The sequence below is a fragment of the Scyliorhinus canicula genome, chromosome 19 (genome assembly GCF_902713615.1).
Source record: "Scyliorhinus canicula chromosome 19, sScyCan1.1, whole genome shotgun sequence".
Taxonomy (NCBI): Eukaryota; Metazoa; Chordata; class Chondrichthyes; order Carcharhiniformes; family Scyliorhinidae; genus Scyliorhinus; species Scyliorhinus canicula.
The window spans coordinates 51,200,172-51,214,206 of NC_052164.1; the positions used below are offsets into that span (position 1 = coordinate 51,200,172).

General features: G+C 51.4%; 1 protein-coding gene across 1 annotated transcript in view; it reads right to left on the reverse strand.

The window, feature by feature from the left end:
* kcnh6a (potassium voltage-gated channel, subfamily H (eag-related), member 6a) overlaps window positions 1-14,035 on the reverse strand; it is a 357,081-nt gene that overhangs the window by 32,332 nt on the left and 310,714 nt on the right. Inside the window, exon 11 of the mRNA XM_038779154.1 lies at window positions 3,424-3,523. Within this exon, the coding sequence (XP_038635082.1) occupies window positions 3,424-3,523 (100 nt within the window). The remainder of the gene's footprint in view (window positions 1-3,423; window positions 3,524-14,035) is intronic.

A 14,035-nucleotide genomic window follows, 5' to 3' on the forward strand; every position in this document is an offset into this window, starting at 1 on the left:
ACCGGGCAATTCTAAAAGTAGGAATTACACAAGACGAATAAACCCAATACTGAATTCAAGGGAAAGTGCTTTACAGGGAAACGGTGAGTTGAGGAAACTTGCTCCCTCACGCAGTGGTCAAGATGAATAGTTTAGGTGTAATAAGGCAAATGCAAAAGGGAGAAAGGAATGATGTGGTGGTCGATGAAATGCTGCATAAATCTTAGCTGATTAACAAAACTGCAGGTTGACAACTGCCCGCTGTGGGTGGTTCAGGAAAGAGTTCACTCCACATGGTTGAAGAGTATAATCCCTATCTATGGATAAAATCCCAAACTTTTCCGTGCGATAGTCCTCCAGATCTAGAAGGTTTTACAATTAGTTTCAATTTTCCATGATGGGAAGACAGTAATTATCAAACATGGCAATCAAACTGTTAAGGTCCATTCCTCAAGATTAATCAGAATTAATGATAGAATTTTAGACTCTGAGCAGAAGAAAACAAGGCAAAATAGTCATGAGGTAGTGCAGAACTTGACACAGAACCCCACAGTCTAGCTGAAAGAAGAAGCTTTTCAGCTTGCACTCATCAGAACAATCGTAAGACTAACAATGTTGAGGCAACAACAACTTTATAGTATGTGAGAAGAAAGTGCTGATTAGTTGGCACGTGGACTCTCATTGGTTGGACATTGCCCTGAGGAATAAATTCAGTGAGACACTTATTTTGTTTAGCTGAAACAGGTGCAATGTGTGTACATCTTCTTTCTGTCTGCAAAGATATGCTGAGGATTAGTTAGCAAATCTTGTCCAATCGCCAATGGTGAGGGGTATCTCGCATTGTAGTGGTTTGGACAGAACCTGAAGTTTAAAATTTTAATTTGTGGCTATGGAGGGATTTATATACGAGGAGAAGTTGAGTATGTTTGGCCTGCACTCATTGGTGTTTAGAAGAATGAGAGGTGACCTTATTGAGACATAAATGATTCTCAGGGGGCTTGACAGTGTAGACAACGAGAGGATGTTTCCCCTGTGGGAGAATGTAGGACCAGAGGACGTAATCTCAGAATAAGGGGGTCGCCCATTTTAAGACAGAGATGAGAAGGAAATTCTTACCTCAGAGGGTAGTGAATTTTAGACTCTTAGAGACCCTACAGTGCAGGAGGCCATTCCTCCCATCAAAATTCTTTACCACAGAGAGCTGTAGAAGCTGGGTCGTTAAGTATGTTCAAGGCTGAGATAGTAAGAGAATCAAGAGTTGGGGATAAAGCCTGAAAGCGGAGTTTAGAATTATCACATCAGATCAGTCATGATATTATTGAATGGTGGAGCAGACTCGATGGGCTGAATGGCCTATTTCTGCTCCTACGCCTTATGTTCTAATTTGTTTTGACATTTTGGTTGTGCAAATTAACCCTAATTTTTATTTAAAGGCAGAGACGGGAATCTGTTAAATTGTGTTTAATTGTATGCAGGAGGAGGTTGGCTTCAACTGGGGATTCATTTTAGTTTTAGAAATAGACAAAACTATAATTGTGTTTTTTGATGTGGAGATGCCGGTGTTGGACTGGGATGAGCACAGTAAGAAGTCTTACAACACCAGGTCCAACTAGCTTTCAGAGCACTGCTCCTCCTTCACCTGATTCACCTGAGGAAGGAGCTGCGCTCCGAAAGCTAGTGATTCCAAACAAACCTGTTGGACTTTAACCTGGTGTTGTCAGACTTCTTACTATGTTTTTTTGAGTTTAGGAGGTGTATATTTGTTATGAACAACTGTGTAAATAAATGTAAAAGCGTGCAAAGATTATCTGCTAGTAATTCATATATCACAGAATCCTAGAATGCCGACATAATTCATATATCTGATGGTATTTCACATATCATAGAACCCCTACTGTGCAGAAGGAGGCCATTCGGCGCATCACCTCTGCACTGTCTCTTTGATAGGTCATTCCACCTAGGCCGAATCCCTCACCCTATTCTTGCAATCCTCCCCTAAGGGACAATTTAACATAGCCAATTCACCTTTTTTATTCTATAAATTTAGAGTACCCAATTATCTTTCTTCCAATTAAGGGACAAGTTAACGTGGCCAATTCACCTACTCTGCACATTTTTGGGTTGTGGTGGCGAAACCCACGCAAACACGGGGAGAATGTGCAAACTCCACACGGACAGTGATCCAGAGCCGGGAACGAACCTGGGACCTCAGCGCCGGAGGCCGCAGTGCTAACCACTGCATCACCGTGCTGCCCTGCACAGCCAATCCACCTAACCTGCACATCCTTCGACTGTGGGAGGAAAACGAAGCACCCGGGGGGGAATCCATGCAGACGCGGGAAGAATGTGCAAACGGCAAACATCACCTGAGGTCGGAATGAAACCCGGGTCCCTGGGGATGTGAAGCAGCAGTGCTAAACACTGTGCCACCGTGCCACCATTGCTGGTAATTCATATATCTGATGATATTTCACAAATCTGCCAATGGATTATTGCCAGGAGATTTGTGAGATTGTTGACAAGGCCTTTCAACCATCGCCGATAACCTGCTCTTCTCTTCACTTAGTGGCTTCTCAATGGTACAGCTAAGATCGTCATGGTAATGCTCAGTGCTAGAGAACACCCAGCATGTCGTACTGCAGGCTGTTACTCCATTCTTAAATTTCCCACTGGGTTAGAGATATAGGATTTGCTGTCCAGTCCACCATTAAATATTGTGGCCTTGGGAAAGGCAACAGTAATGGAGTCATTATTTCCCATCCCGCCAGCCCCGTTAGCAGTGGGATTCTCCTTTCCCGCAGCCGGCCAATGGGGCTCCATTGTGGCCACCCCACGCCGTCGGGGAACCCGTGGGTGTGAGTGCACTGCCAGTGAATTGGAGGCTCCCGCCGACGGAGAATCCCACAGATAGACTAACCTAAGCAATCCATTTATCTGCAATGGAGCCAGACATGATACAAGGAAAATCTGCAGAGATGGAGAGATCTGGAAACAAACTGATTTGAAGTATGTTCATGGCAGTGGGAGAATGGGGATAGAGTGATCAAATAATACACGGTGGACAGTTATTGCCTCTAATGCAGCCAGGTTTTGCTTCTCCCTGCAGACAGTGTGGTGTGTGATACGGGTCTGTGAGTGTATAACTGACCATCATCTTGATGTTTGGCTCTGATTCACTGGTTGGCTTTTTCTCATCCTCCTCATCCTCGTGTGTCCATCTGGAGATCCAATTTTGGAATGGGTGACACTAAATATAGATTAATAGAATCCCTAGAGTGCAGAAAGACGCCATTTGGCCCATCGAGTCTGCATCAACCCTCCGAAAGAGGACCCTACCCAGGCCCACTACTTCTCCCTATCCCTGTAACTCTACCTAACCTGCACACCTATGGATAGCCCTTGTATAATGGAGGTAGGATCAGAGCCCTCGGTCTGCATACTCACCAGAGTTACTCCTTTCCCGGAAAGAGCGCTTCCTTCGTCGGACTCGCCTGTCCCCATTGTCAGAATCCTCACTGGGGCTTGAGCGGAGGATCCGGTCTGCCTGTTAAATACAGTTTAATCACACAGTCACAACATCCACAAGAAAACCTTCTCATCGGGCACCTTTCCCTATTGGTTGTGGGTTGGGTGAGGGGTAGATTACCTGTAGTATGTCAGTACACTGATACATAGATAACCATCAGGCACATTCAGTGTACACTGATACACAAAGCTCTCGGTGTACACTGACACACAGACATACTCAATGCACATGGGACGTAGATACACCAGTGTACAGTGACACATTCAGTAAACACTGGTGCACAGACACGTAGGTTGGCCACTGACACACGTGGTGCATGCTTGTACAAAGACAGAGAAAACACAGGTACACGGACACACTCGTGGTACTCCTGGGCGTGGACACACTCAGTAGCCCTGATTTCAAATGCACAAGTGGGGGAGACTTAATGAGCATGCTGTGTCAAAACAGGCAGTGCACCTGGTGGATCATGGGACATGTGACTGGCAGAGGAGGAGGAACTGAGGAGGGCTCAGCACCAGGAGCTTCGGGGTTATTCTATCCCCTGACTTATCTGGAACAACACCAAGGGGGAATCAGCTAGTGCAATGTTAAATATCTCCAAGGATAATGGGCAAAGAGGAGATTTCAGATGGCATAGAATAATGCGGAATCATGGAAGTTACAACACAGAAAGGAGGTATTCAGTAATAGGGAGTATTCAGCGATAGGGGGTATTCAGCAATAGGAGGTATTCAGCAATAGGGGGTATTCAGCGATAGGGGGTATTCAGCGATAGGGGGTATTCAGCAATAGGGGGTATTCAGCGATAGGGGGTATTCAGCAATAGGGGGTATTCAGCGATAGGGGGTATTCAGCAATAGGGGGTTATTCAGCGAAGGGGGTTATTCAGCAATAGGGGGTTATTCAGCAATAGGGGGTTATTCAGCGAAGGGGGTTATTCAGCAATAGGGGTTATTCAGCGATAGGGGGTTATTCAGCGAAGGGGGTTATTCAGCAATAGGGGGTATTCAGCGAAGGGGGTTATTCAGCAATAGGGGGTTATTCAGCAATAGGGGTTATTCAGCGATAGGGGGTATTCAGCGAAGGGGGTTATTCAGCAATAGGGGGTATTCAGCGAAGGGGGTTATTCAGCAATAGGGGGGTATTCAGCAATAGGGGGTATTCAGCGAAGGGGGTATTCAGCGAAGGGGGTTATTCAGCAATAGGAGGTATTCAGCAATAGGGGGTATTCAGCAATGGGGGTATTCAGCGAAGGGGGTTATTCAGCAATGGGGGGTATTCAGCAATAGGGGGTATTCAGCGAAGGGGGTATTCAGTGAAGGGGGTTATTCAGCAATAGGGGGGTATTCAGCAATAGGGGGTATTCAGCGAAGGGGGTATTCAGCGAAGGGGGTTATTCAGTAATAGGAGGTATTCAGCAATAGGGGGTATTCAGCGAAGGGGGCTATTCAGCAATAGGGGGTATTCAGCAATAGGGGGTTATTCAGCAATAGGGGGTTATTCAGCAATAGGGGGTTATTCAGCAATAGGGGGTTATTCAGCAATAGGGGGTATTCAGCAATAGGGGGTTATTCAGCGAAGGGGGTATTCAGCGAAGGGGGTTATTCAGCAATAGGAGGCATTCAGCAATAGGGGTTATTCAGCAATAGGGGTTATTCAGCAATAGGGGGTTATTCAGCAATAGGGGGTTATTCAGCAATAGGGGGTTATTCAGCAATAGGGGGTTATTCAGCGAAGGGGGTTATTCAGCAATAGGGGGTATTCAGCGAAGGGGGTTATTCAGCAATAGGGGGTTATTCAGCAATAGGGGGTTATTCAGCGAAGGGGGTTATTCAGCAATATGAGGCATTCAGCAATAGGGGATATTCAGCGATAGGGGGTATTCAGCAATAGGGGGTATTCAGCAATAGGGGGTATTCATCAATAGGGGGTTATTCAGCGAAGGGGGTTATTCAGCAATAGGGGGTTATTCAGCGAAGGGGGTTATTCAGCAATAGGGGGTATTCAGCGAAGGGGGTTATTCAGCAATAGGGGGTATTCAGCAATAGGGGGTTATTCAGCAATAGGGGTTATTCAGCGAAGGGGGTTATTCAGCGAAGGGGGTATTCAGCGAAGGGGGTTATTCAGCAATAGGGGGTATTCAGCGAAGGGGGTATTCAGCAATAGGGGTTATTCAGCAATAGGAGGTATTCAGCAATAGGGGGTATTCAGCGAAGGGGGTATTCAGCGATAGGGGGTATTCAGCGATAGGGGTTATTCAGCAATAGGGGGTATTCAGCGAAGGGGGTTATTCAGCGAAGGGGGTTATTCAGCAATAGGGGGTATTCAGCAATAGGAGGTATTCAGCAATAGGGGGTATTCAGCGAAGGGGGTTATTCAGCGATAGGGGGTATTCAGCAATAGGGGGTTATTCAGCAATAGGGGGTATTCAGCGAAGGGGGTATTCAGCGAAGGGGGTTATTCAGCAATAGGGGGTATTCAGCAATAGGGGGTATTCAGCAATAGGAGGTATTCAGCAATAGGGGTTATTCAGCAATAGGGGGTATTCAGCGAAGGGGGTTATTCAGTAATAGGGGGTTATTCAGCAATAGGGGGTATTCAGTGAAGGGGGTTATTCAGCAATAGGGGGTTATTCAGCGAAGGGGGTATTCAGCGAAGGGGGTATTCAGCAATAGGGGGTATTCAGCAATAGGGGGTTATTCAGCGAAGGGGGTTATTCAGCAATAGGGGGTTATTCAGCGAAGGGGGTTATTCAGCAATAGGGGGTTATTCAGCAATAGGGGGTATTCAGCGAAGGGGGTTATTCAGCAATAGGGGGTATTCAGCAATAGGGGGTATTCAGCGAAGGGGGTTATTCAGCAATAGGCGGTTATTCAGCGAAGGGGGTATTCAGCGAAGGGGGTATTCAGCAAAGGGGGTATTCAGCAATAGGGGGTTATTCAGCGAAGGGGGTATTCAGCAATAGGGGGTATTCAGCGAAGGGGGTATTCAGCAATAGGGGTTATTCAGCAATAGGGGGTATTCAGCGAAGGGGGTATTCAGCAATAGGGATTATTCAGCAATAGGGGGTTATTCAGCGAAGGGGGTATTCAGCGAAGGGGGTATTCAGCGAAGGGGGTATTCAGCAATAGGGGGTTATTCAGCAATAGGGGGTATTCAGCGAAGGGGCTTATTCAGCAATAGGGGTTATTCATCGAAGGGGGTTATTCAGCAATAGGGGGTTATTCAGCAATAGGGGGTATTCAGCGATAGGGTGTATTCAGCAATAGGGGGTTATTCAGCGAAGGGGGTTATTCAGCACAAAATCATTGGGGGGTGGGGGGGGGGTTAAACACCTCTTGTATTTGCAACTGGGCTTTCCAAGCACATTCCCCTCTTCTTGCCTCATATTTAGTTAATAAATACTATCACAATCCCTTCTTAAAGTTCCTCCCTTGTTACTGCTTGTGGTGAACGATCTAATACCCCTCTGTGAGAAAGCACTTCCTCAAACTCCCTGGGCTGGATTCTCCGTTTAGACGGCTAACTGCCGGCGCCAGTGGAGCATGTGTGGTCTTTTCCGACCAGAAAAACCCGGCACCGCCTCCTCACCTACTCTAGGACCGGTGAGGGGCTCGCAGTAGCCCGGGTGAAATTACTGCCTCCCGCGCCGAAAACGGCCAGAGAATGGCGGGTCCCGGGTTGCGCATGCACATGGCTGACAACCTGCAGCCTTCCAAATGGCGCTGGCCGTGCGTGGACCCGACCCCACCATCCGCGACCCCACAGCCCACTTCCTGGCCACCCTCCATCAGTCCCCCCATCCCTCACGGACGCTGCCCCCTTCCAACGGGACGAGTGTGGCAGTGCTGAACACAATTCTCAGCCGCCATGCCGGGTTCCCGCATGGCCGAGACCACACGTGTCCCACGCCATTGGGAATTTGGCCAATCGGGGCCGGAGCATCGCGGGAGGGTCAGCCAATAATGCACCAGCGCCGTTGCAATGGCGCGCGATGCGATGACGACATTTCTGAGGAGACGGAGCATGGCTGACCGGCGTCAAATCGCTGCCGATTTCGGCATCGGCAATGGAGAATCTCGCCCCCCCCCCCCACTCCAATCATTCCCTCGGTGACAATCATTTGCCTTTTCCCTCGTTATCCTTTCTCCAGTCACTGCAAACAATCTACGTTCCCTCTCGAAGCCTTTTACAATCTTTAAAGTCCCGATTAGCTCCCCTGCTGACCCTCCACTGCTCCAGTGAAAACCCCCCCCCAATGATTTTGTGCCTTTCTCTTCCCCCCTTGTCTCTCAGTGATTCCAGGATTAGCAGCGATACTGAGGTGGAGTCCACCTGAGAGGAACACCTCAAGGCCACCGAGGTGGCAGAATTGTGGATCCAGGTTTCAGCGACAGGGAGGAAACGTGATCAGAAGCTCAGGTCAACCTGGGACATGGACAATTCACACAGTCTGATTCTGATCATTGAGCAAGGAAGGAGAGCGTGTCATGGAGGTTGTGACTGGACCCAACATATGGTTCATAAAGCTGCTGGGGGGGCCTAAGGGGTTACATTGAGGGGACAGGCTGCAAACACCTCTTGTGTTTAGGAGATTTTGGGTCATATTGTTTGAACTGAGAACAGGGAAATTATTGGCTCTGTGAGGAGATCGAAAGCATGTGGCTATTCAGGAGTCGAATTAGGAATAATTTTTCACACAGGATAGTGGAAAGTTGGAACTCACACGGGAATGAATTGGAGCTTTCGGGATTAAGTTTGAAGCATTTTTGTTGAGTAAGGGTATTTAAAGGTTTTTAAACCCTTCTGGCTCTACACAAGCTGTGAGCTGCAATTAAACTACCAGGCAGAAACCCTGAGAGCTCCCCCCCGGTGTTGAGGTTTCCTGTGCTGTGGAGTGCAATTGGTGCCATTTCATCAATCAACCACCAGGAGGAGACCAATCCTAGATCGGTACTTGACTCCTGGCACAGGCAATGTTCAGGACAAACACAGAACAATCCCATGCTCTGTGTATCTTTCATATAGAACTGACAGACAAGATCCTCACCTTACAGACTCAGTCTCGTTGAACATTTAAAGATTTACCTTAATTAGGAGGCATGGTATATTGTGTCATTACGAGCAGGAGAGTTTCAAAGAGGCATTATTAACTGAACTTTTAACTGAGTTCAAAGAATCATAGAATCCCTTCAGTGCAGAAGGCGGCCATTTGGCCCATCAAGTCTGCACCGACCATCCGAAAGACCACCCTACCCAAGTCCACTCCCCCATCCCTGTAACATAACCTGCACAACCCTGGACACGAAGGGGCGATTTAGCCTGTCCAATCCACCTAACCTGCACATCTTTGGACGGTGGGAGGAATCCGGAGCACCCGGAGGAAACCCACGCAGACACGGGGAGAATGTGCAATCTCAACATAGACAGTCATCCAAAGTTGGAATCTAACCCGGGTCTCTGGCGCCGTGAGACAGCAGTGCTAACACTGTGCCAGCGTGCCGACTCAATGTGTGTGAGATACTTCACTTGAGACCTGAGAATGAGCAGAACATTTTCCTAATGCTGAGAGGCTAGGAAGAAGATTTGGGGAGTTTATATACATAATCACTAAAAGCAAGTGGCCAAATACAAAAGCAATCACAAACGCTGATGGGGTGCTGGCCTTTTTCTTAAGGTGGTGTTGAATAGAAAGAGGAGGATGTGATTTTTCAGTTGCATGGTCAGACTTTCGGTGATGTATTGGGCGCGATTCTCCGACCCCCACGCCGGGTGGGAGAATCGCGGGAGTGCCAGGCGAATCATGCCACGCCGCCCTGGCACCCGCACGCGATTCTCCCACCCCCCCAAAACGGCGTGTCGAGCGGCGATTCTCCGGCCCAGATGGGCCGAGCGGCCTGCCGAATCTGACCGGTTCACACCGGCGCCAACCACACCTGGTCGCTGCCGGCGTGAACAGCGCGTGAAGGCTGCGTGTGCGGCCTGTGGGGGGTGGAGGGAGAATCGAGCACCAGGGGAGTGCTCAGGAGGGGTCTGGCCCATGATCAGTGCCCACTGATCGTCGGGCCGGCGTCTCTGAAAGACGCACTCTTTTCCCTCTGCCTCCCTGCAGGATCAATCCTCCATGTCTTGCGGGGCAGCGGAGGGGAAGACGGCAACTGCGCATGAGCGGGTTGGCGCCGGCCAACCTGCGCATGTGCGGGTGATGTCATTTAGGCGCCGCCGGCCGCGTCATTCAGGCGGCGCCGCTTTGACGCAAGCGTCAAGGTCCGGCGTGCGAGATTGACGCGCCGCCGCTCCTAGCCCCCTGTGGGTGGGAGAATAGGGGGCGAAGAGCGGCCTCCAACGCCGGAGTGAAACACTCCGGTTTTCACTCCGGCGTCGGCACTTTGTCTTCCTTTGGGAGAATCGCACCCATTGTGCTCAGTCCTGGGCACCGCACCTCAGGAAGGACATCCTGGTGTTGGAGAGGGTGCGGTGAAGATTCAATCTGAACTACACTGTGGCTTAAAGGGTTAAATTATGAGGACAGAATTCAGGGATTAGGTTTATAGACTCTGAGAGTTTAGAAGATTAAGAGGTGATCTGATTGAGACGTTTAAGAAGATAGAGAGAAACTGTCCAAAGACGTGGAGGTTAGGTGGATTGGCCATGCCAAATTTCCCTTAGTGTCCAAAAAGGTTAGGAGGGGTTAGTGGGTTATGTGGATAGGGTGGAAGTGAGGGCTTAAGTGGGTTGGTACAGACTCGATGGGCTGAATGGCCTCCTTCTGCACTGTATGTTCTATGTATCTAAGATGAGCTATGCGGCGATGTCTTATCCCAGGAGAGTGGCTCACAAGAGAGGGAAAAGACCATTGGCCAGCCGGACTCAGAATAAAAACGTAACCCATCACCAAATGGCAAGGGAGTCAAAGGTTACGTGCGACAGGTGGGGTAGGCAGGGAAAATTGTAGCTTTTAAGATCACCTCTCATTCTTCAAAGCTCCAGAGAATATAAACCCAATTTACTCAAGCCTCTCATCGTAGACGGGATTGTCCGTGATCGGCACGATGGCCCGCGCCGGCGTCAAAGGTAGCGGAATTTTCCGCAATTCCGGGGCTAGGCCGATGCAGGAGGGATTGTCGCGGCGAAGGGACTGCACGAGTTAGCGCATGCGCAGAACCAGACCGACCGGCGTATTCTGGTGCATGCGCAGGGAGGTGTCTTCTCTGCGCCGGCCATGGCGGAGCCCTACAGGGGCCGGGGCGGAAGGAAGAAGTGCCCCCATGGCACAGGCCCGCCCACAGATCAGTGGGCCCTAATTGCGGGCCAGGCCACCCTGGGGGCCACCCCCTGGGTCGGTTCCCCCCCGCGCCGCCTCCGCGGACCGCACCAGCCAACTTACCTGCCAGGTCCCGCCATGTGGGACCATGTCCAATCCATGCTGGCGGGACTGGCCAAAAACGAGCTGCCGCTCGGCCCATCGGGGCCTGGAAAATTGACGGGGGGGGGGGGGCGCTGCCAACGGCCCCCGACCGGCGTGGCGTGAATTCCACCCCCGCCCGAACACTGGCGCTGGAGAATACGGCAGCCGGCAGTGGAGGGGGATTCACCTCCCCCCCCGGGATTCACCAACCCGGCGGGGGTCGGAGAATCCCTCTCCATAAATCCCACAATATAGGGGTGAATCTTGTGAACCTTCGCTGTATGGCCATCACTGCAAGTATATTGCTCCTTAAATATGGAGCCCACAACTGCACACAGTATTCCAAGATGTGGTCTCACCAAAGCCCCTGTACAACAGAAACAAGACGTCTTTATTCTTGGACTCCAATCCTCCTGCAAGGCTCACATGACATCTGCTTTCCTAATTGCTGTACCTGCATGCTAACTCTCTGCGATCCCTGTACTCGCATCCCCAGTTTTCTCTGAACATCAACATTTACAAGTTCACATCTTTAAAAAATATATTCTGATCTATTCTATCCACGATCGTTTTGAGTGGCGGAGCAGGCTCATTGGGACAATTTATGGGTATCACTGGGTGTACACTGGGACACAGGCAGACTGGGTGTACACTGGGACACAGGCACACTGGGTGTACACTGGGACACAGGCACACTGGGTGTACACTGGGACACAGGCAGGCTGGGTGTACACTGGGACACAGGCAGACTGGGTGTACACTGGGACACAGGCACACTGGGTGTACACTGGGACACAGGCAGACTGGGTGTACACTGGGACACAGGCACACTGGGTGTACACTGGGACGCAGGCAGACTGGTACACTGGGACACAGTCAGACTGGGTGTACACTGGGACACAGGCAGGCTGGGTGTACACTGGGACACAGGGAGGTTGGGTGTACACTGGGACACAGGAAGGCTGGGTGTACACTGGGACACAGGGAGGCTAGGTGTACACTGGGACACAGGCAGACTGGGTGCACACTTGGACACAGGCAGACTGGGGGTACACTGGGACACAGGCAGACTGGGTGTACACTGGGACACAGGCAGACTGGGTGTACACTGGGACACAGGCAGACTGGGTGTACACTGGGACACAGGCAGACTGGGTGTACACTGGGACACAGGCAGACTGGGTGTACACTGGGACACAGGCACACTGGGTGTACACTGGGACACAGGCAGGCTGGGTGTACACTGGGACACAGGCAGACTGGGTGTACACTGGGACACAGGCAGACTGGGTGTACACTGGGACACAGGCAGACTGGGTGTACACTGGGACACAGGCAGACTGGGTGTACACTGGGACGCAGGCAGACTGGTACACTGGGACACAGTCAGACTGGGTGTACACTGGGACACAGGCAGGCTGGGTGTACACTGGGACACAGGGAGGTTGGGTGTACACTGGGACACAGGAAGGCTGGGTGTACACTGGGACACAGGGAGGCTAGGTGTACACTGGGACACAGGCAGACTGGGTGCACACTTGGACACAGGCAGACTGGGGGTACACTGGGACACAGGCAGACTGGGTGTACACTGGGACACAGGCAGACTGGGTGTACACTGGGACACAGGCAGACTGGGTGTACACTGGGACACAGGCAGACTGGGTGTACACTGGGACACAGGCAGGCTGGGTGTACACTGGGACACAGGCAGACTGGGTGTACACTGGGACACAGGGAGGCTGGGTGTACACTGGGACATAGGCAGACTGAGTGTACACTGGGACACAGGCAGGCTGGGTGTACACTGGGACACAGGCAGACTGGGTGTACACTGGGACACAGGGAGGCTAGGTGTACACTGCGACACAGGCAGACTGGGTGTAAACTGCGACACAGGCAGTCTGGGTGTACACTGGGACACAGGCAGGCTGGGTGTACACTGGGACACAGGCAGACTGGGTGTACACTGGGACACAGGGAGGCTAGGTGTACACTGGGACACAGGGAGGCTAGGTGTACACTGGGACACAGGCAGACTGGGTGTAAACTGGGACACAGGCAGACTGGGTGTACACTGGGACACAGGCAGACTGGGTGTACACTGGGACACAGGCAGACTGGGTGTACACTGGGGCACAGGCAGACTGGGTGTACACTGGGACACAGGCAGGCTGGGTGTACACTGGGACACAGGCAGACTGGGTGTACACTGGGACACAGGGAGGCTGGGTGTACACTGGGACACGGAGGCTGGGTGTACACTGGGACACAGTGAGGCTGGGTATACACTGGGACACAGGCAGACTGGGTGTACACTGGGACACAGGCAGACTTTGTGTACACTGGTACACAGGCAGACTGGGTGTACACTGGGACACAGGGCAGCTGGGTGTACACTGGGACACAGGCAGGCTGGGTGTACCCTGGGACACAGGCAGACTGGGTGTACACTGGGACACAGGCAGACTGGGTGTACAATGGGACACAGGCAGATTGGGTGTACACTGGGACACAGGCAGACTGGGTGTACACTGGGGCACTGGGAAGCTGGGTGTACACTCGGACACACGGAGGCTAGGTGTACACTGGGACACGGGGAGGCTGGGTGTACACTGGGACACAGGGAGTTTGGGTGTACACTGGGACACAGGGAGGCTGGGTGTACACTGGGACACAGGGAGGTGGGTATACACTGGGACACAGGCAGACTGGGTGTACACTGGGACACGGGGAGGCTGGGTGTACACTGGGACACAGGCAGACTGGGTGTACACTGGGACACAGGCAGACTGGGTGTACACTGGGACACAGGCAGGCTGGGTGTACACTGGGACACAGGCAGATTGGGTATACACTGGAACACGGGGAGGCTGGGTGTACACTGGGACACAGGCAAACTGGGTGTACACTGGGACACAGGGAGGCTGGGTGTACACTGGGACACAGGCAGACTGGGTGTACACTGGGACACAGGCAGACTGGGTGTACACTGGGACACAGGGAGGCTGGGTATACACTGGGACACAGGAGGACTGGGTGTACACTGGGACACAGGGAGGCTGGGTATACACTGGGACACAGGGAGGCTGGGTGTACACTGGGACACAGGGAGGCTG